At 43.9% G+C, this 22,074-nt stretch overlaps 1 protein-coding gene across 1 annotated transcript in view; it reads left to right on the forward strand.

Annotated features, from left to right (window-relative positions):
* Positions 1 to 22,074, forward strand: part of ZSWIM6 (zinc finger SWIM-type containing 6) — an 867,641-nt gene that overhangs the window by 480,261 nt on the left and 365,306 nt on the right. The window contains exon 2 of the mRNA XM_044063817.1: positions 4,378 to 4,734. Within this exon, the coding sequence (XP_043919752.1) occupies positions 4,378 to 4,734 (357 nt within the window). The remainder of the gene's footprint in view (positions 1 to 4,377; positions 4,735 to 22,074) is intronic.

Consider the following 22,074-nt stretch of genomic DNA (forward strand, 5'->3'; position numbering starts at 1 on the left):
TCCTTTCCTACAGGAGAACAATTGGATGTGCTCAGTAGACCTCCAAGATCTGTACTATCACATCGAAATTAACAGAAGCTCTTGGAGGTTTCTCCACTTCTGGCTGGGGGCCAATCATTACCATTTCAGAGCGGTACCCTTTGGTCTCACCACAGCCCCCAGGGTGTTCACCAATGTGATGGGGGTGGTAGCAGCTCACCTGCGGCTGCAGGGTTTCCAGATCTTCCCCTACCTGGACCATTGGCTCCATTCTGCCTCCAGGCATCGACTCTGCCAAGCAAGGGACTTCCTCAAACAAACCACCCACCAGTTTGGTATCACCATCAATCTCAACAAATCCCTGTTAGAATTGGTTCAAGTTCTGGACTTCATTGGAGCTTAGTTAGACACCATTCAGAGCAAGGTTTTCCTGACACTTGACAGACTTCAGTCTCTCAAACTTCATGTCTGGCATATTCTTCAGGTCCCATCTCCTCCAGCAGAGTTTGTTTTAAGGGTGTTGGGGTCCATGGCAGCCACGCTCACCCTCGTTCCCACAGCTCAGTTACACATGAGGGTGCTCCAATGGACTTTGGTGGTCCAGTGGTCATTTTTAGATCTACTACTGTCACATCCTGTTCATCTCCCGCAAGCATGCACAGATTCTCTTCTCTGGTGGATTCAGTCCTGGATCTTCTTTGCAGTTGGCCGTTTATTCTTCCTACTCCTCTGACCACAGTGACCATGGACGCCTCCCTGCTCAGGTGGAGGAGGCATTGCTTGGGAAGGACAGTTCAAAGCATGTGGTCTTCCCTGGAGACCCACTTGCATATCAGCATCCTGGAGATGAGGGGGTGCTATTGGCACTGCAAGCTCTTCATGCCCATCTTCCCCTAAGGGAGTTTGCCATCCAGACAGACAACATGTTGGTAGTCTGATACATCAATAAACCTGGGGGAACCAGGTCTTACCCTGTTTGTCGCAAAACCATGAAATTGTAGGCGTGGGTGATCTCCACCAGCCATTTTTCTGGTGGAAACGCACATTCCGGGGAGGTCCAACATTCTAGTGGACAGGCTCAGCAGGTCGATCCTGATACCTTAACGAGTGGTTTTTGAATCCTTTAGTAGCAAAGCAGATCTTTCTAAAGTGGGGTTAGCCTTGCTGCGATCTGTTCACCTCTTCTTCCAACCCGAAGTGCAGCAAGTTTTTCGCTCTGATCCCCCCTCTGGGGAGTCCCCCAGAGATGTTGTGGTTCATGCTTGTCCTCTGGTCTCCTCTATGCTTATCCTCCAGGGTCTATATTAAATTCTCAAAAGCCAACAATGTAAAATCTGACATTGTCGACACGAGAATAGTGAAACTACAGAACATCGAACAAGTAAACGGAAATCTCCGTAAGGGGAGACATCCGTTTACTTCAATGTAGTGCGGTCTTGGAGTTGGTATAGTTAAGTAGCGGGGGGGTTGGAGGGTGCAGGGGGGCACCGTTTCATTTTATTTTTTTTTTGTGAACATTCGATCACTAAAGGTCGACCTTTAGTGATTCGAACTGTTAAATATTCGATGTTCTAATATAGACCCTTATCCTCCACTTCCCCTGATTCTGAAGTTCATTCAGAAAGCACAATGGCTGGGGAGCTCAGTCATCCTCTTTGCCTCTTTATGGCCTTGCCAAGTATGGTTCCCTTATCTGTGGTCTCACATAGTGTGTCCTCCCTGGACATTGGATCCGGTTCCGGATCTCCTTTCTCATCCTGCAGGAATTCCACATCCACATCTGGCCAGTCTGAAGCTCACCACTTGGCTGTTCCAGTTCCCATGATAGTTAAGACTCATGGGCTATCTTCTCCAGTTAAGAAGGTCTTGGTAGCAGCTCATAGATCTTCCACAAGGAAGGTCTGTTTGAGTAAGTGGAAGCGTTTTTCAATTTGGGCATCTCAACAGGATTTGGATCCTGTCACTGCTCCGATTCCTGTTGTCTTAGAGTTTCTGGCAGGCATTTTTCAACAGGGTGCCAGTTCCTCTATGGTTAAAGTTCAGCTGGCGGCTATTTCTAATTTCCACATAGGGGAAAATTCAGCTTCTGTAGCCTCTTCTAAGCTCTGCAAAGTCTTTCTCAAGGATACCTTTCTTCTTAGGCCATCGATCAAGGACCCTACGCCCCTTGGGACCTTACTCTGGTTCTTTAAGTTTTGGATTCTTCCCCCTTTGACCCTGCTGCTTCAGTGGATCTGCAGTTCCTGTCTTGGAAGACAGCCTTCCTAATTGCTATTACTTCAGCTAAAAGCATGTCGGAGCTTCAGACCTTATCAATTAAGCCTCTATACATGATCTTCCATAAAAACAGGGTATTTTTATGCATTAACCCTTCCTTTCTGCTGAAAGTGACCTCAGAATCAAACATCAATCAGGTTATCAACCTCCCTGTCTTCTTTCAGAACTTTCAGAATAAGAGAGAGGATAAATTGCACCTGCTGGATGTTCATAGACCATTACATTTTTACTTACACAGGACAAAGGCCTTTTGCAAGTCTGATCAACTTTTTTGTTTCCTACTCTAAGCCCTTTTTAGGGAAACCTGTATCTAAGGTCACTATTGCTCATTGGATTTCTCAGTGTATTCTTTTGGCGTATTCAACTAAAGGATTGTCCCCACCAGGTCAAGTTTAGGCACATTCTGCTAGGTCTATGGCTACTTCAGCTGCCTTTTGGTCCAGAGTTTTCTTGGATGACATTTTTTTCTGTGGCTGCCTGGGTATCTTCACATACTTTTATATCCCATTACAAGTTGGACTTTTTCTCCAGAATTAGGGCATCCTTTGGCTCCGCTGTGTTATGGAATATCCTTCCATGAGGGCCTCCCAGGCGTTTGGTAGCTGGGGACTCTGTCCCACAGGTTGAAGAGCAAATGAAGACAACAACTTCAGATAAAGAAGTTATGTACTCATCATAACATTCCATTGTCTTCTACCGTCCCTCCCTTCTTCCCCCAGCCTTATATGGGCTGTGTGGTGGTCTGGCTGGAAAAGACATGGCCCTTCTTTTGGGATAAATGGTTATTCCTTATAATACTGTCTGGCTCATTGTACCAAGGGATACAACGTTGTGTCAGGTTGGGTTGCTAGGGTTAGCAGCGAATTCGATCTGAAGGGAGGAAGGGAAAGGGGGCATTATGGGTATTGGCTTGGGGCTCAGATCCAATGCTGGAGAAATGAGGCCGAGTCGGATCTGTCCCAGATCCGTGTCCCACAGGTTGAAGGCCAATGAAGAGCAAGAACGTTATGGTGAGTACATAACTTATTTTTCTTCACTTTAGCGATCTCCTGCAGTATGTCCCACATTGCTTGATTACTAGTGTTAACGAGTAAACCACTGACTGAACACGGTATTATTTCACTCCTTCAATAAAATGTTTTGATAAAATAGAAAAACATGTGAATTCAAAAGCTGGTGAGAGTTACTGACTTGAGCCCTCCCCCATGCTGGACATATTGCCAGGAGCTTTATCCTTCATTTTTCTACCTGTGGCATGTATGCTTATGTTGGGCCACCTCACAATGTTATCAGAATAAGACATTACCTGTAACATGTGAAGGTTTGCTGTAGCAATGTGCACTTTAAATTCACCTGAGTACCCTGTTCTGAGGTAAGACAGCTGTCTTGTTTTCTGTACTGAGAGTTACACTCGTAGTTATTTAATCAGCATAGTTTCCCCAGAAATACTAGATCCAGTGCTGTTTCTTCATTAAATCCACTCCTTTCAGCAAATTACTGCTTTGGGCACATCTGAATTTAGCTGCTGTGCATATGTTGCTGGGAAGTCCTTTCCAGCTACACTATGTTATACCATCATCTGAAAGCTAAACTCCCCATGTAGACTCATCCCAGCTGCTTTTTTCCTCCAACCCTGATTGACAACTCGCTGACACTAGTATTTGTCATTACTTCTGTGTTGTAAATTCCCCTGCATTATCCTTGACAATGGGCTTACAACATTATACCATTACCTTCACTTGGAACCCAAAAATCCTCTTGCAAACTCACCCTGCCAAGCTGCTGCTTCCTACCGCTACTTTTTCCAGGGATAAGCATATCCCAGAACTATTTACGATGTGAAGTGTTCGACTTTCCTGCTAATACTGGACTAGTTGCTTTTTTTTTATCTTGCTGATTTTGTTGTAGAGATATTACTGGACCACTGTGTGGAAAAATAAATGTTTTAGTTGCATTTGGAAAAGAGGAAAAACTACACATCCAAATTTTCTTGTGTTTTTATATTTAGAATGTTATTTCTTTTTTGTAAGATAGTCACTGCTAACAAGTAACCGTGACTTGCAAGACTGAAGACTGATGAACTAACACAGTTTTCTTACGGATTTATATCTTTCCTTACAGGCTTCCACCTCAGTGGCACGGTGATGGAACCTGCAACGCAGTCGGAACCAGAAGCTATTTGCAATGTTGCCATCAGCTTTGACCGCTGCAAGATTACCTCTGTGACCTGTAGCTGTGGAAACAAGGACATATTTTACTGTGCTCATGTTGTGGCCCTCTCCCTTTACCGCATCCGGAAACCAGATCAAGTCAAACTACATCTTCCTATTTCAGAGACACTATTTCAGATGAACAGAGACCAGTTACAGAAGTTTGTACAGTATTTGATTACAGTGCACCACACCGAGGTTTTACCAACCGCTCAGAAACTAGCAGACGAAATTCTGTCACAGAACTCTGAAATCAATCAAGTGCATGGTAAGTCGGGTAGCTGGACAGACGGCAGGCTATACACCCCCTTGTCAAGTAGTACCTCATGTTTATGTGGCTTGGGTTTTGAAAATGTCTTTGAAGCACATACTCGTGGATTATATTTCGATGTTGATCAGCTGAAGTTGGGCTCAGGTGCTGCACAACTGAGGATTGTCACTTAATATGGAAATTTTCCTTTCTCTGAGTTGCATGTCTTACTGAATCCAAAAGTTTTAAGTACTTTAGTTGTACAGAATTACAACAGAGGTGATGGAAGAAATAATCCTAAGATGCATCAGGTCTGCTCAGATGTCAAAGCTAACCCTATGCAGTTGTCTTTCTTCTTCATCTTTTTTCCTTATGAAATATGATTGCAAGCTAATACTGAAATGCTGGCCCTACAGACCTGAGACTTGGGCAGATTGGGGGGGGGGGGGGGTGTAATTTCACTTTGTGGTGTTCATGCTTTTTCTAGTGTCAAAAAAATCCAGTATTTTTGTAGCAGCAGTTTTCTTTAAGCTAACCGAATCATTTGTGCACTTGTGCTTTCACAAAAAAAAAAATCCTCACTAGAACACATGGAGAGTGTAACCTGAAATGTATTATTTCGACTGCATACACACAGTATTTTTGTTCTGACTGCTACATTTCCCACTGCTACAGCTTTTAAAACTAGCTTTTAACCCAACTAAATTGTTGGAGTGCTTTTTTGCATATGTCCGTCAGCTTTTTGCAGTAAAATACTTGCTACTGTACAGTAATATGTGGTCTTTGTCTTTGCTGTATTCATTTTTTTGAAAGTACGTTAAATTCTCCATGGAAAACCCCAAAAAAATCTAATTGGGATACTCTGTTTTACATGTAAATATCTACAGCTTCCTCTCCCTTTAGTCAGACTGAGACACCTTTTTCATTTTGGCTTAAAGGCAACACGTTTTTCTTTTGTACAGCTGAAAAGTATGTCTTAATTTAAAGGATCGGCCACACTTATGTCAAGAAAAATTTCTCAGTATCTTCCCTTAAAACTTTCCCAGTTATTTGCTAGACCTGATGTCCTTTTCATTCTTCCTCACAAATGGGTTCTGATCCAAACCTCTGATCCGACTCAGCCTCATACACTATACTTCGGATCCAGCTCTCGAGCTCCTCCCTCTACCCATAATATCCTATCGTCCCCATTACCTCAGATCTCATTTGCCACCATCGTGGTTAGATACAGGTTCTACTCTCGAGCTAGTAAGGCTGATTTTTTTCATAGTTGTTATAATACATTATCCTTTTTATTCTATATAAACATCTTTTTCATTATTTCTCTCTTAGTTTTTGCTGGGCATTTAAGAATTAGTACTCTCTTCTGTGCTATTGCTTTACTTCTCTTACTTTGGTAGTTATTTCCACTACACCATTGTTGGTGTAATTTGTTCTCTACTTCTGTAGGTAATTCTTTAAGTACCACTTTTAGTATTCACCTGCTTTTTTTTTCTAGATCTGGCAGTTTCTTCTTCAGTGAAAAAAAGTTCTCTCTCTTGTTTTTATTTTGTGTTCTGTACACTCTGTTGTTTTTCTGCTATGTTGGAGAAACCGACAGGTTTTAAAAAATGCACTTCTTGTGGGCATAAGATCCCCAATTCATATACTAACAAGAAGTGTGTTTACTGCTTAGGACCAGACCATCTCAATATGGCCTGTACAGTATGCTCTACTTTTAACTCCAGAGCATTAGCTGACAGACGCATTGTTAGTTCTTAAAGGACTACTACCAGCTTCTTCTGGGGCTGAAATCCCCTGTAGGTCAGCCAAGTCATTTTCTTTGGAAGCAAAAAACAGGTCTCCTCCGAAGTCCCTAGGACTTCCTCAGAAGTGTTGGAGAAGATCCGTAAACTTTTGGATTTGATTTCCTTGGATCCCAAGTTTGGATGCCATCCTTCAGATCCTAAATAGTACCTGGATCCAACAGCATCTGCCCTGATCATGATCTCTCCATTCCCTTCTACTTCCTTATCAGATCCCAGGCCATTGGATCCAAGAGCTAGTTCTGCTCACAGAAGCCATACCCTGGAGTATACAGTTAAACCAGTATCTCCCTCCTTGCCAGTTTAACTCTTCCAAATGCCGAAGAAGTATTCCAGGCCCTCTTCCAGAGCATCTTCCATGAGTTTCAGAGGTGAATGTGGATAGGATGATGTGGAAATTTCTCAGGCTTCAGATCTATGTGGGGCTCCTGCCAGCCCCATCCCCCCTGGATCCATGAGTGCACCTACAAAGTCCATACTGTCTCCCTGTCTAATCTGACCCATGGTTTTGGAGTTGTAGGATCCGAGATCCCTGAGAAGTTCAGCATTGGGTCCAAGGAAAGTTTCCTCTACGACAGTTTCCCTAACTGGTTCTGCTCTGATACCCTCGGATCAGAGTGGGACTCAGAGCCAAGATGTCAGTGCCAGCTCTGAGGGGATGAGTTTGGCTCCATCCCTCTGTCTCTGAACCTCGGCCCTGGACAGCTCACATCTGATTCTCATTGTGAAGCTCGGATCTGGGGGTGGCCAGGACCTACCTTCTTCGGAGGCTTCGTTTTTGAGGAGGAGGGAGTTCCCCTGGTCATCCAGATTTCAAGGTGGTAGAAAGGTATTTTTCTTTCCTCCGAGAACCATCACCTCTTGTCTTGGATCCTACCCCTCTCCCCTCTTTGGTTCTGAAGTCCGATCCCATCAGATCTATTCCACATGGGCAGCCAGTTCCAGGAAGCCTCCAGGCAGTTCCCCTAGAGGAATTTCCCCTCTCTTCCAACACCTTCCCCAAACATTCTATGGAGGAGGATATGTAAGAGGAGACACAGACTCTCCACTGCAGTCTGTCACAAAAGACACTGATTTTGATGAGGGAGATGGATCCCCTAGATTGCAACCTATGTTCTCGAGATCCTCAAGCAGAGAGGTGGTTGGTCGTCACAGTCTCCTTCTCCTGAAGAATCAGTGTTTTTGGAGGCTTTCGGTTCTAGACCATCTACGCCTTGGGTGACCCCCCCCCCTCCCCCAGCAGAAGAATTCATTTATTTGGTTTCTTACTGGGCATGGAAGGAAATTAACACTATCAAACCTATTACCAAGTGCCCAGACAAATTTTTGACCCCTCCTTCTGATAGATCCCACTGGAGCAACGGGGTCCCAGTTGATGCTATGGTGGTGGCGGTAGCCACCAAGAAAGAGCTGGCAGAGCTGTTCTGTTCATCCGCTGAACAATTTTACTAGGCTGCAGAGAGATTTGACTAAGTAATTATCAAGTACTCTCTTGGAATCCATGTCTGCTGAGGCTATCAAATACTCTCTTGGAATCCATGTCTGCTGAGGATTTTAAAAAGACTTCTTCTCAGCTGGCCACTCTGCTGCCCATTTCAATTGCAGAGTCCTTCAAAACATCCTTTGTTAATGCCCCATTTGATGGCACTTCTTTGTTCGGTCCATCAGTAAAGGACAGGCTTACTCATAGTGAACAAGATGGAAAGACACTGTCTACCATAGGAATCAAGTTTTCTGCCTCTCAACAAACCTTCTGAAGAAACCAACAAGGTGGTAAGAAGATATGGTTCTGTAAGTCTCAGGGACCTTTCCAGAATTTGCATGGGGAAAATTCCTCCAGAGGAAGAAGAGGAAGCTTTAATGGTAGACATCACCCTAGAGCAGAGGGGTCCGACAGAACCAGGACTTTAGAGATTCCTTTTTAGATAGGCCTTATCAGCATTCCTGAATCGCTGTTTGACTGTCCAACTCAGGAGGCAGTTGGGGGTCAATTCTCTTTGAACCGAGATGCCTGGACGGATGTCACAAAAGATTCTTGGGTGCTAAGAATAATATTTGGAGGTTACTACAAACCATTTTTCCCTTCTTCTTCCTCCTCCTCCAAGGAAGAATCTTCCCGATGTTCCACCCAGTCAGGGGAAGGATGCAGCACAAGAAATACAAACACTGCTAGAAAAAAGAACTATCAAAATGTCCTACCTGACCAGATGGGATTCAGAACTTGCACTTTAGTGCCAAAGAAAACAGGGGACCTCAGACTCATTTTGAATCTAAGTAAGTTGAACCAGTATGTAAAAAAGCAGTGTTCCGAATGATCACTGTCCAGTCCATCCTGCCTTTCTGCATAAGGATGATTGGATGTGCGATGTAGATCTCATAAAAATAGACAGATGATCCAGGAGACATCCACACTTTTGGCTGTGAGCCAATCATTACCAGTTACATCTGGAGAATTTCTCCCAAGGCCTCTGCTGAAAAATGGGCTCTGTCCCAGTCAGATTTTTCTGGTAAACAAATGTTAAATAAAGTTCAGAGCTCTGCCCACTGGACTCACTACAGTCTACAGGATGTTTACCAAAGCGTCAATATCACGACATCTAAAAGACTTGGTATCGAAAGGCATTTACATTGAAAATGCCATTTATTAAAGTAATTCTATATACCAACTCTGAGATTGCACTACAGTGAGGAAAGGGCAAATTTTCCAACCTTCACTGTACTGGAATCTCACAATAAACACCTTCATGAACAGCATTTCCAATGTAAATCCCATTCGATCACCCATCTTTTCAATTTGGTGATATAGACCCGTTTATCAAATGCATGGCAGTAGTGGCAGGTCACTCGACACTCGGTGGATTGCAGGTGTTTCCATATCTAGAAGACTGGCTTCTCACCACTCCATCCTAGCATCAACTTCTACAAGCCAGGAACTATTTTCTCCAGATTTGCAACACCTTGGGTATCTCGATAAATCTTGCCAAAACAAAATTAGTTTCAGTACAGAGCCTGGAATTCATAGGGACACTTTTGAATACTACAACAAGGGTAGCTTCCTCACATCGCCATTGCATTACATCCTTAAGACATCAGGTTCATGCCATTCTTTCTCACCCTTATCCTCTAGCAGGATTTGTGCTGCAAGCTGTGGTGCCTTACTACTGGTTCCCTTAGCATGCTTCTTTATGCAAAATCTCCAATGGACCTTAGCTGTACAGTGGTCCATTCTTTTTCAACCTCTATCTTTTCCTGTCAGACTCGCTTTAAAATATTCGTTGGTGGATTCAGTCCCAGTGATCTTTTTATGGGAAGACCATTCTTCTGTCCCCTGTTGCCACAGTGACCACAGACATCCCTCAACTGGGGTGGGGGGACATTTCTTGGGAAGTACGGTCCAAGGCATGTGGACCCCTCTAGAGACCAATTTGCATATCAACGGTCTAGAGATGAGAGCAGACCTTTTAGAGTTGCAGGCATTTCAAGGTACTGTCCCTGTGGAGACTATTGCAGTTCAGATGGACAACATGTCAGTAATCTGGTACATCAACAAGCAAGAAGAAACCCGATCTTAGCCCCTGTGCAGAGAGGCCCTGAGGGTTTGGGAATGGGCGATCTCTTTGGATCACTTTCTAATTGCGATGCACATCATGGGGAAAACTAGTGTATTGACAGACAAGCTAAGCAGATCTATTCTGATGGCTCATGAGTGGTCTCTGAATTAGTCTCTAGCAAATGTGATCTTCAGTCATTGGGGCCAACCATGCTGCGACCTATTTGCCACCCCTTCAACAATAAGTGCAGCAAGTACTTTAGTCTGATTCCCCCCGCAGGGGGAGTCATTGAGAGATGCCCTAATTCATGATTGCCCCCTGGGTCTCCTTTATGTCTACCCTCCTCATCCTCTTATTCCAAAATTCTTGCAGAAACAAACAGGCTGAAGAGCTGAGTCATCCTCATTGACCCCCTTCTGGCCTTGGCAAGCATGGTTCCCCTTCCTACAGTCTCATATGCGATATCCTCCATGGATACTGCAGCCCGCTCAGAATCTCCTGTCCCATCCATCAGGGATTCAGCATCCCAACCTCCATGCCCTCAAGCTAACTGCACTGTTTCTGCATTTCCAGTTATGGTTAGTCAGTCCAGGCTTTCTTCCCCAGTTCACAATATTATTTTGGCCTCTCAGAAAGCTTTACCAAGAAAGTCTGTAGAAGGAAATGGAAAAGATTTTCTATTTGGGCTTCTAGCCAGACTATTGACCCTTTTTCAGCACCTACTTCAGCCATTCTTCTCTTTCTAACAACTCTTTTTAAAGAAGGGGCCAGTTTCTCAACAGTTAAACTTCAGTTGGCAACGATTTATAATTTTCATTCAGGAAATAAATCTCCTTCTCTGGAGTCTTCCAGATTATGCAAGGCCTTCATAAAGGGCATTTTTCTTCTCAGACCCACAATAAAGGAGCTTCTCCTCCTTGGGACCTTAATGTGGTTTTTCGTGGATTAACTCAGAAGCCCTTTGAACAATGAGACAAATGTGATCTGAAATATCTTTCATGGAAAACGGTCTTCTTGGTAGCTATAGCTTCAGAAAAAAGAATTTATGAACTCCAGGCTGTCAGCTAAGCCCCCTTACATTGTTTTTCATATAGACAGGGTTTCTCTACAGACTAACGTCCTTTCTGCCTAAAGTGGCATCTGAAAATAATATCAACCAGTCTGTACAGTTATCAGTCTGTTTTCCAAATGTTTCTATTAAGGGGGTACATACTTCATCTTCTTGATGTGCACAGACAACGACATTTTTGTCTTCACAGAACAAAACCGTTCAGGAAGTCACATCAGCTTTTTATATCTTTTTCCCGTAATCACCTGGGCCAAGCAATATCTAAAGTTACTCTGCCTAAGTGGATTACTGACTGCATGTCATTGGCTTTGACTACTTCATCCGCCTTTCGGTCAAGGACCTCCATTGACGATATTTGTGCTGCAGCTACTTACTCAATGACTCATACATTTATTACTCACTACAAGTTGGAAATCATATCCAGAAGCAGACCTTCTTTTGGTTCGACATTGCTCCGGCATGTCTTTCCATGAGGGCCTCAGAGGGCTACATAGCCGGGGACTTTGTCCCATTTGTGAGGAAGAATGAAAAGGACAACATCAGATATATTTATAAGTTGTGTACTCACGTGTTGTCATGTGTTGTCCATTTTCATTCTTCACCTCCCCTCACATCCATCCCCCATTCGTGTCACTCCTGGAAGTACCTATTAAACTGTGTTTGGAACCATACAGTTTCAGATTTGAACCCTGTGTTTTGTATTTTTATCTCTGTTGGACAAGTGGGAGATTAGGCAGCAAACTCAATCTGTTTAGTATGTACTTCTCTGAAGTACAGGCTAACACAGAAGGCCTCTGGCTGATGAAGTTCTCAGATGACTGCAAACTAGGAGCCATAGTCAAGTCCCCAAATTATGTGGACATCCTACAGAAGGGCCTCACTGAGACAGATGCCTGGTTTCAGAGCCATGGCCTCAAGCTCAATGCCAAAAAGTGCAGTGTCACCCCCTTTGGTAAAAACTCTGTACCCATGAACTACCACATAGACAGCAATCTACTTAACAGTGAATGCGTGATAAGAGACATTGGGACCCAGGTGGACAGTAGTCTCTCTTTTGATAGTCACATCGCCACAGTAGTCAGGAAGTCCTTCTACGTGGCACACCTCATCATGAAAGGGTTCTCATCCAGGAAAAAAGAGGTCATTGTTCCCCTCTACTCTTCACTCATTAGACCCATTATAGAGTACAACACCCCTTTTGGAATGTACCTCACAAGACATCTGCAGCAGCTGGAAAGGCCACAGAAGTACCTCACAAAGAGGATTACTGGCCTCAAACAAATGCCGTACACTGACTGCCTCAAAAAACTCCAGCTTTACTCCATAGCATATCACCTCCTCCGAGGTGATCTCTGCCTAACATATAAAGCTATGTCAAACCCAGAGCTGTTGGACATGCTACACCTAAAGAAATCCCAATTCCTCCAAGCTACATGCTCTAGGGACCTAAACCTTGTCACCACAATAAACAGGACATGCTGGAGGGATAGATTCCTGTTGCAGAGACTTCCTATACTCTGGAACAAGCTACCCATCTATGTCAGGCAAAGTTCTTCATTAGCACTCTTCAAGTAAAATCTTGATGAGTGGATGAGAAATAGGAAATATACCCTGGGGATCACTTCTGTGTCTCTGCTCGATAGTGGCACAGGAAAATAACTTTCTTGGGTGGCGTAAGCTATGGTACCTTGCTGGCTAGGCTTACGTAGGCCCTTGGGCCGATAGCCTAGTACCTACCTATGAACCTATGAGGTAATGGGGACGAAACAGCTCATTATTGGTAGAGGAAGGAGCTCAAGTGCTGGATCCGAAGACTAGTATATGCGTCCAAGTCAGATCTGAACCCACTTGTGAGGAAGAATGAAAATGGACAGCACAGATGCCAAGTTATGATGAGTACATAACTTATGATTTTGTATCCCTTGAGACTGTTGGTTCTTAAACCTCTTCCTTGTAACTTTATGGTCATGTCATATTCCATCTGTTTCCTTATTCTCCCAATACTAACATGTTTTGTGCACATGATCTGTTCTTGTTTCTTTTATTTGTCTGTTTGTTTACTAGAGTAAGACATTAACCAAACAGATCCATTTCAGGCCCAGCCTGGTTGCACTGAAACAATTGCAGTTTACAGCGTACCAACTTGTACTTGTATAAAGTACAAAGACATAAAAGAAAAACAAGGGCACGAATACAGAAATAAAAATATAATACAATTTTACATTGTAATGAAACAGGTGTGCTGATAGACAGGTTATGTTAAATAAAAGGATAGAAGAAAAAAAGAAAAGAGTTGTTACTGAAGTCTACAGCGTGAATACCGGGTCGTGAGTGATTAGGATGTGCGGTTGTTGTTGTCTTTCGGCTTTTCCCGGTTAGGGGTCTCCACAGTGGAACTCCGGTCCGCTAATGATTGGCAGTAGATTTTCACGAACACCGAGGTGCCAGCTCGACGTTCAGCCTTCATCGAAGGCACGCCCATTTACGCATGTCTTTCGAACGCCCACCCAACCACAGGGAGGACATGCAGACTCCACACACAAGGCACTCCCCGCACTCCAGCCGAGAATCGAACGAGAGAACCTCTTGCTGTGAGGCAACAATGCTACCGCTACACCACCGCGGATTAGGATGTGCGGTTAATTACTTATATGCTTGTTATGTAAGGTAGTGGGCAGATCATTAGAGACTAAGCTAGATGGAACACATGGGGCAACCACTCAAAAAGCAAAGTGTTAGGGGGCAAGATTACATTCCCTTAAATTCCTACTTGACCCAATTACTTAGTTTATGCTAGCAGTGGTCCCCTCTTAAAGTGTTAACAGTAAACATTTGTTGCTAATTTAGTGAGTGCTGCATGGCCCTCTTTTGTTCTAGTTTGTTCATGTTCACTGTCCTTTACCCACTGACTGTCAAGCCTTTCTATATTAATCTTTAACCCATTTGTTCCCCTATACTGGGAATTACTCAATCCAGTGGTGAGAGTTGATCATATGGCCATCATACCAAGCAACATTGTGTGTGGATTATGCACTTGTCAGCATCAAAACAATTAGGATATTTTGTTTAGGTTGTAGCCCCTGTTCTGGTGGGTGACACATGCAACATCCTCAATTTCGAGCAGTCTAGGTCCCCCCTGCTTGTGCTTGTTTCTACCCACAAAAAGGAAGGGCATCGCCAATATGGTATTGCCAAGTTCACATCCGTGGTCCTAACAATTTCAGAGCCACGCATGGTAATAATATGTCAACCAGAACCACTACTCTGTCCCCTGAGATGGGCAGCCCTAGAGCTAGCCGCTTACTCCCATTCTCCCTTGCCTTGTTGTTCCACCCTTGAGCCACTAGTTGAATTTGGGGCATCTTGTTCATAGATGGGCTTTGTACTGCTAAGCCACAGAGTGGTGCTTTAACAGTTGTCAGTAAAAAACAAGTCAGATACTCAGAAATTGAAGGAATGAATGAATACGTATTGCAATGCAGGCATCACCAGTTTATGAAAATAAATAAAAAAAAAAAAAAAACTTGTGCAACCCTTCCCTTGTGCATACCAGTAATTATACTGCAGGGTGGAAAAAAACTATGCCACTAAGTTTTGTTTGCAGGTGTTCCATTAAGTATCTTTGCACTACTTATAAATGCAAAGATACTTACTACAAGTTATTGATAAGTACATGCAGTGCTTTCATTAATAGTCCATATTTAGGCTTATGGTAAGTTTAGTTGCAGATGTCCTTCAAGGATGCATCTGCAGTCCTTACAAATGGGTTGTCCTGTCGTCAGGCAGCCCTTCGGTCGGCCGGATTCCAAAGTCTGGGTCTGGCTTCGGCTGGTGTCGCACTTCACCCGACGTCATAGCTGCAGTTCTTCGGGTATAAAGCCATCAGCCGACGCCATTTTCCTCAGTCTTTCTTGCCGCGTGGCGCCCGAAGCAGAAGCTGTTCGCAAGTGCCGGTCGGTCAGAACCAGAGATTACTACTACCGAATACTACTTCGAAGACTTCTAAAAAGCTAAGTACCCCGTTGGGGACTCTTTCTTGCCTCAGCCGATGTCAGAAAAAGTGAATAACTGTTTACCTTGTGGGAAACAAATACCTCATAAAGATTTCCACTCTTACTGCTTACCTTGTTTAGGCCCAGACTACGACGTAGCAGCTTGTCTAGCCTGTGCTTCTTTTAACCGACGGACGCTTAGACGTCGGTCGGAATTTGCTGAGCAGTTTTTCGGCTCTGATTTTGCTTATATTATGCCGTCGGATCCTCCGACTACACAAATATCCAAAAAACGCAAGGAAAAGGACCGACACTCGCGGTCCGCGGTTTCGGCCGAAACCGCGGTTAAGCAAACCGCAAGTGTCTCGGTTTCGGCCGAAACCGAGCAAGCGGTTCTTTCTTCAGCCGAAAACATGCCTTCTACCGAGGCCTCTTCTAACCTGGTAGATTCGGCTTCTGAAATCCAACCTGCAGTTCCGGTTTCTCAGGAATTATCTGACACTATTCCCTTGGATATTTCAACCCCTGCACGTGGAGCTGCTAGGCCTCCTGCAGCCATGTCCATTAAGGCTTTTGCCAGGGCTAAAGCAGCTAAAGCTACTAAGACTGTGCCTGTTAAGACCCCCTCTCACAGGCCCAGCTCCAGTTCCCAAATGCTTTCTCTGGCAGAGGATCTCATTTCTTTAATCAGGGGATCCCGACCTCATCCAGACAGGGCCTCTCAACCACCTCCAGAGAAGAGACCTAGAGCAGAGCCCCCTGAGCCAGTGTCCACAGATGATTCTTCTGATGATTCAGACAATACAGACCCTCCAGAGGCTCCTTATTCCCCTTACGAGGACTCTGATGCTGAAGAGTCCATCCCTTCTGCCTCTCCACCTGAGGAATTTTCCTTTGGGGAAACCTTGCATGCTATGAGGGAACAATTTCAGTGGCAGGGCCAAGATTTCTCAGACTCCAGGAAAAGGCTTAGAACCTTTTTGCATTTACCACAACATAGGCCTTTAGCTATACCTCCAGTTCTTTCTGTTGTAGATGATGCATTTAATGATGCTTGTACTGCTCCTGATTCATTACCTCCGGCCCCTGCTAAGCGTGATAGGTTCTACAGGGTCCCGGACACACATCACCATTTATACAAGGCTCCTTTTGCAGATCGCGAGACTATCTCCCAGGGGCCTAAGGCTGTAGCATCTACCTCTGCTAAAAATCCCCTCCCCTCTGAAAGGGAATCTAGGTCCTTAGAGAGATGGGGTAAAAAAGTTTACACCTCTGCTACTCTGTCAGCTAGGGCCTTGAACTGTCAATTTCATATGATCCAATATCAAGAGTTTATGCTAGATCAGTTAACTAAGAAACTGTCCTCTGATGAACCTTTAGATAAGAAATATGTTCAGGAAATGGTACATAATATTCAACAAGTTAGTAACCATTCTTTAAAATGCGGCTATGATGCACTGGAGGCTTCCTTTAGATCAGCCATGACTGGCACAGTTATAAGAAGGCATGCATGGTTGAAAGAGCAGGCCTTGCCGGACCATGTCAAATCAAAACTATTAGATGCTCCCATGGACAAGGTCAATTTATTTGGTTCTCCTGCACAGCAGGTACTGAAGAAAATGGAAGAGAAGGCAAAATCTTTACAAACAGTGAAAGACTTCTTACAGGTCCAACCTCCAAGGTTTAGCAGGAATTGGCCCTCCAAAACTTGGTCCTTTCCAGACTCCTCTAAAGCACAGAGAGGCAGGAATAGCCATTCAAGAGGCAGAAACCAATCCAGGGGTGCCTACAGGGGATGCCAGTGGCAGGGCAACAACCAGCGAGGCACAGACACAGCCACCACCACTGCAACAGGACAATCACAGTGACTTGGCTCTGTCACCGCCTACCAGGGAACAACTAGAAGCACCCTTAGGCGGAAAGCTAGCCTTATTTTCAAAGAACTGGCATTACATCACAAGGGACAAGTGGATTTTGCAAACTATAGACCAAGGTTACAGGTTTAATTTCCATACTCTACCAGGAAAAAGAGGAATGCCAAACCTACCACCAAATCAAAAGGCAGAAGCTCTAAAACAAATAGCTCAATTATTGAGGATGAAAGCTGTGGAAAAGGTACCATCTATGGAACAAGGAAAGGGATTTTACTCCAGACTCTTCCTGGTACCAAGAAAAGAGAAAAAATGGAGGCCTATTCTCGACCTGTCCGCTTTAAACTCATTCCTCATTGTTCCAAAATTCAAAATGCTGACTCTACAGCAGCTTCTTCCCATGCTGGGCAAGGAGTCTTGGCTGGTTACTCTAGATCTCAAGGAGGCATACCTGCACGTCCCCATATGACCAAATTGCAGAAGATACCTCAGATTTCTTGCAGGATCAGAGCATTATCAATTCTCAGCATTGCCCTTTGGCTTATCTACTGCGCCCAGAGTGTTCACGAAATGCCTGGCATCAGTAATTGCTCATTGCAGACTTCAGGGAATCCAGATTTATCCCTACCTGGACAACTGCCTGATACAAGCGGACAACAAAAACAAGCTAACAGAAGACTTAGAAAGAGTCATTTACTTGCTACAAGCCCTGGGATATACAGTCAATATAAAAAAGTCAAGGCTGATACCATCCCAAACAATAACCTTTTTGGGTGCAGAGCTGGACACATCAAAGCAGATGGCATTCCTCACTGTGGAAAAGCAAGAACAACTTCCTCTTTACTTCTTGGCATTAACAAAGCAGAACCATCTAACAGCAAGAAAAGTACTGCAAGCCCTGGGCTTCATGGCATCCTGCATAATACTGGTCCCTCATGCCAGACTGCATATGAGAAAGCTACAGTGGTAACTGAAGAATTTATGGTCTCAACACAAACACAGCCTAGAAACCAAAATTCCACTAATCCCATGCCTGAAGCAAGAGTTCATATGGTGGGCTCAGGCCTGTCAATCAAACACAGGATTGCCCTTCTACAACATTCAACCAAGTCAAACCATCACAACGGACGCCTCAGACCTCGGTTGGGGGGCCCACATGCCCACAAGTGCATACAAGGCTTATGGACTCAAGACCAGCTGCACCTGCACATAAATCTAAAGGAAATGCTGGCAGTAAAATTGGCAATCCAGACATTCAGACCATTTCTCCGAGAAGGGCAGTTGATGATGAGGAGAGACAACACCACAGTTATGTGGTACATCAACAAACAGGGAGGCACACATTCATACCCCCTATGCCGGATGGCACTGGACCTATGGGATGTGGCTCTGAGCTACAACATTCAGTTACAAGCAATTTTTGTACCGGGAAAACAAAACATCCTAGCAGATATATTAAGCAGAACTACCACGGATGCCCACGAATGGATGCTGCATCCGGACATATTCAAAGCCATCACAAGAAAATGGGGACCCCCAGAAATAGACTTATTTGCATCCCCACGCAATCACCAGCTAAAGAAATTCTGCACAAGGACGTACCACCCACTTGCTTGGAAGGTGGACTCCCTATCTTTCAGTTGGAAAAACCTGACAGCATATGCATTCCCACCACTTCCTTTGATGCACAAGGTGCTATTGAAGATCAAAGAGGACCGTCCAAGGATCATTCTGATAGCTCCAGACTGGCCAAGGCAACATTGGTACCCATTACTAAGGAGCATGTCTCGGGAACAAATATGGACACTACCCTAGTTCCACTGCTGTTAACACAGAACAATTACAACATCCTGCATCCAAACCTGAAAACTCTGCAGCTGACTGCCTGGAACATTACATAAGATCAATTAACCCAAATTTATCCCAAAGGGTTAAAGACATTATCCTTGAGGCTCGCAGACCCTCTACAAGGAAAAATTATGCAGCAAAATGGAAAAGATATCTCATTTGGAGTACTGCAAAGGGAGAAGATGTGTCACGGGTAAACATGGCCAACATCCTGGAATACTTGGCAGAGCTCTTCCACTCAGGCCTGTCCTATTCCTCCATCAAGATGCATGCATCGGCCATTTCAGCAGAATACAGCCTGGATCCTCCTGTCTTCTCACATCCTCTGCTCAGGCAGTTTCTGAGAGGAATCAAAAATGTAAAGCCTCCTAGGAAACCACCATTGCCAGCATGGGACTTGAACTTTGTGCTAGAAAAATTGACACTTCCCCCTTTCGAACCAGCAGCAACAGCAGAACTACAATACTTATCATGGAAGACTGCTTTCCTGCTGGCAATCACTTCAGCAAGAAGGGTTTCTGAACTACAGGCATTAATGGCAGTGCAACCCTTCCTAATCTTCCATCAAGATAGAGTGTCCATGAGAACAAATCCGACATTTATGCCTAAGGTGGTATCCAGAGTGTCTTTAAATCAGGCTATCCACCTACCTACATTCTTCCCAAACCCACAGAACAGGGAGAAAGACTGTTACATACCTTGGATGTGCATAGACAGTTACGCTACTACCTGGACAGGACCAAGGGCAATAGAAAAACTGACCAGCTACTGGTAGCATATGCAACAGGAAGGGAAGGGAAAGCAATTTCAAAACAAACAATCTCCAAGTGGATAGGAAATTGCATTAGATTTTGTTACTCCTACCATGGAAAGAAAACTCCAGAGAACATCAGGCCTCACTCTACAAGGGCTACAGCCACTACCACAGCTTTCTTACGAGGAGTGGCCAGCAAGGACATTATAGAGGCTGCAACTTGGACCTCCGTGCATACATTTGCCAAGCATTATAATTTACCTTTATATTCTAGATCCCGAGCAGGTTTTGCCACTGCTGTTTTGCAAGGGATCCTAACTACACCATAATCTGTCTCTTTCCTCCTCCCTAGTTTGGCTATGGTATTCTACCCATTTGTAAGGACTGCAGATGCATCCTTGAAGGACATAGTACAGTTTTGTACCTACCATAAATGTAGATGTCCGATAGGAATGCATCTGCAGTCAGGATTACCCACCCGCCTTCCCTCTGTGGTACTCCTAGGGTATTTGCCCATCTTATAGCTAGCTGGGGATCTTTCATGGTGTATTTGTTTGTATATATGTACATACATGCTTATTTTTTGTGTTTGCTCTCTACTATTTGGAAACATTGGCATTTATCCAAATTTAGCCTTCCAAGAGGGCACCTGGCATCTGGGGCAAGAAACACTGAGGAAAATGGCGTCGGCTGATGCCTTTATACCCGAAGAACTGCAGCTATGACGTCGGGTGAAGTACGACACCAGCCGAAGCCAGACCCAGACTTTGGAATCCGGCCGACCGAAGGGCTGCCTGACGACAGGACAACCCATTTGTAAGGACTGCAGATGCATTCCTATCGGACATCTACATTTATGGTAGGTACAAAACTGTACTTTTCCTGGAATGTGAAACTCAAAGCACAACACTGCATATTTCCAAGCATCACACTTATTTTTAGTACTGGACTTTTACAAGGGTCAGTACATTTCAGCGGGTTTTTGGTCTTATAACATACCTTTCAACTTGTACATGAGGTTGACTTCTACACAAGTGTATATGGTAAGTGTCTGTGAAGCACCTGAATGACAGCATCTCTGCTCATCTCTTATCCTCACAAGTGGCCATTGCAGAAGGGTCTTGTATTCACAATTGTCCATTGCAACTGGGGGTCAGTAGCAGTAGCATACCCAAAATGTAAGAAACCTTGTCAAAGTCTGAAGAAGCAAGAGATTGCTATTTTAAAGTCTCCAAACCATGTACATTGTTCTGACCTTGCACACCCAGACATGTTCTGAGGATATACTTTGCTTTCTTTGGTCCAAATGGTCACTGTACGTCATAAAAAACAAAAAAATTGAGGTCATGTTATGTACAAAAATGGGTTAGAGCCTAGTCTGATAACCTGTTGCCTTTGCCTAGTGAGTTTTCCTCCTGGGAAGAAGCAGAATTATTACACCAAGAAAATTAAATTTTCCGACTTTACCTGCTTATTAAAACTCAAGTAAATATAGTAGTAAAACATTATCAGATCTATTTCTTTTATTGTTTTCTTACTTAATCTTGCCCTATTTTGACCAAGAAAGTGCTGCTGTTCTTCCTTAACTAAATATATGTTTAGAATTTTAGTATACATAACAATTACAGTCTCCTCATATATTCTTTTTGTATGCTGTTCTTATTTAATCAAAATCATTCCACATACTATGCAAAAAAAGAGCACTGCACACCTCATTAAAATGGCCATGTGATCTGAGGTCACACAGCTTCATCAGATTCAGTCCTGACAATTTACACATCTTGGAATGACCGTTTGTCTTCCAGTCACTCTCATGACTGCTGTACAGAGCTGTCTTGCAGAGTAAAACAGTTGTGTACAGGTTTTTGGTTCAGAAGGTAAGTATCCAAATCTTTATTGTTAAACACAAGACAACATTCATAAGAGCCACATTCCTTGCCTAATAATCAGGGCCCCATTTTAAACAGATGATTGTGATTATAGGCATATAGTGTTGATTTTACATCCATCGATTTATAGCTGCAGAACACTGTATGTTGAGTGCTGTAATAAATCGCCTGATTAAGAGTTTTATCTCGCCCATCAAGGTGTAATTCTGGGCAAACATCACTGCATACCGTACAGTGAAAGCATATTTTTGTGCAGGATTTAGAAAATAACTGGATGTATTCAAATTAGCTATTGAGATATTATCTTACAGCTTCATCCATTCATCATCTGCTTCATCTGTTTAATGATCATGGGGATCTGGAGCTTGTAACTTCAAGCACAGGCACACACCTAGGAGCAATTTTGAGCATCGTCAGTTCACCTACATCATTTTGGATGTGGTCGAAACCAGTGCTTCCAGCAAAATCTCAGCAGAACACAGGAAGGGAATGGAAACTCTGTACAGAAGGTACCCCAACAGGCAACCAAACCAGACAGGTATCGTGGTAAGAATAGATATGGTGGGATTGCTGTGAACT

Source organism: Protopterus annectens, chromosome 2.part2 (assembly GCF_019279795.1).
Source record: "Protopterus annectens isolate FY-2018-M chromosome 2.part2, PAN1.0, whole genome shotgun sequence".
Lineage (NCBI taxonomy): Eukaryota > Metazoa > Chordata > Ceratodontiformes > Protopteridae > Protopterus > Protopterus annectens.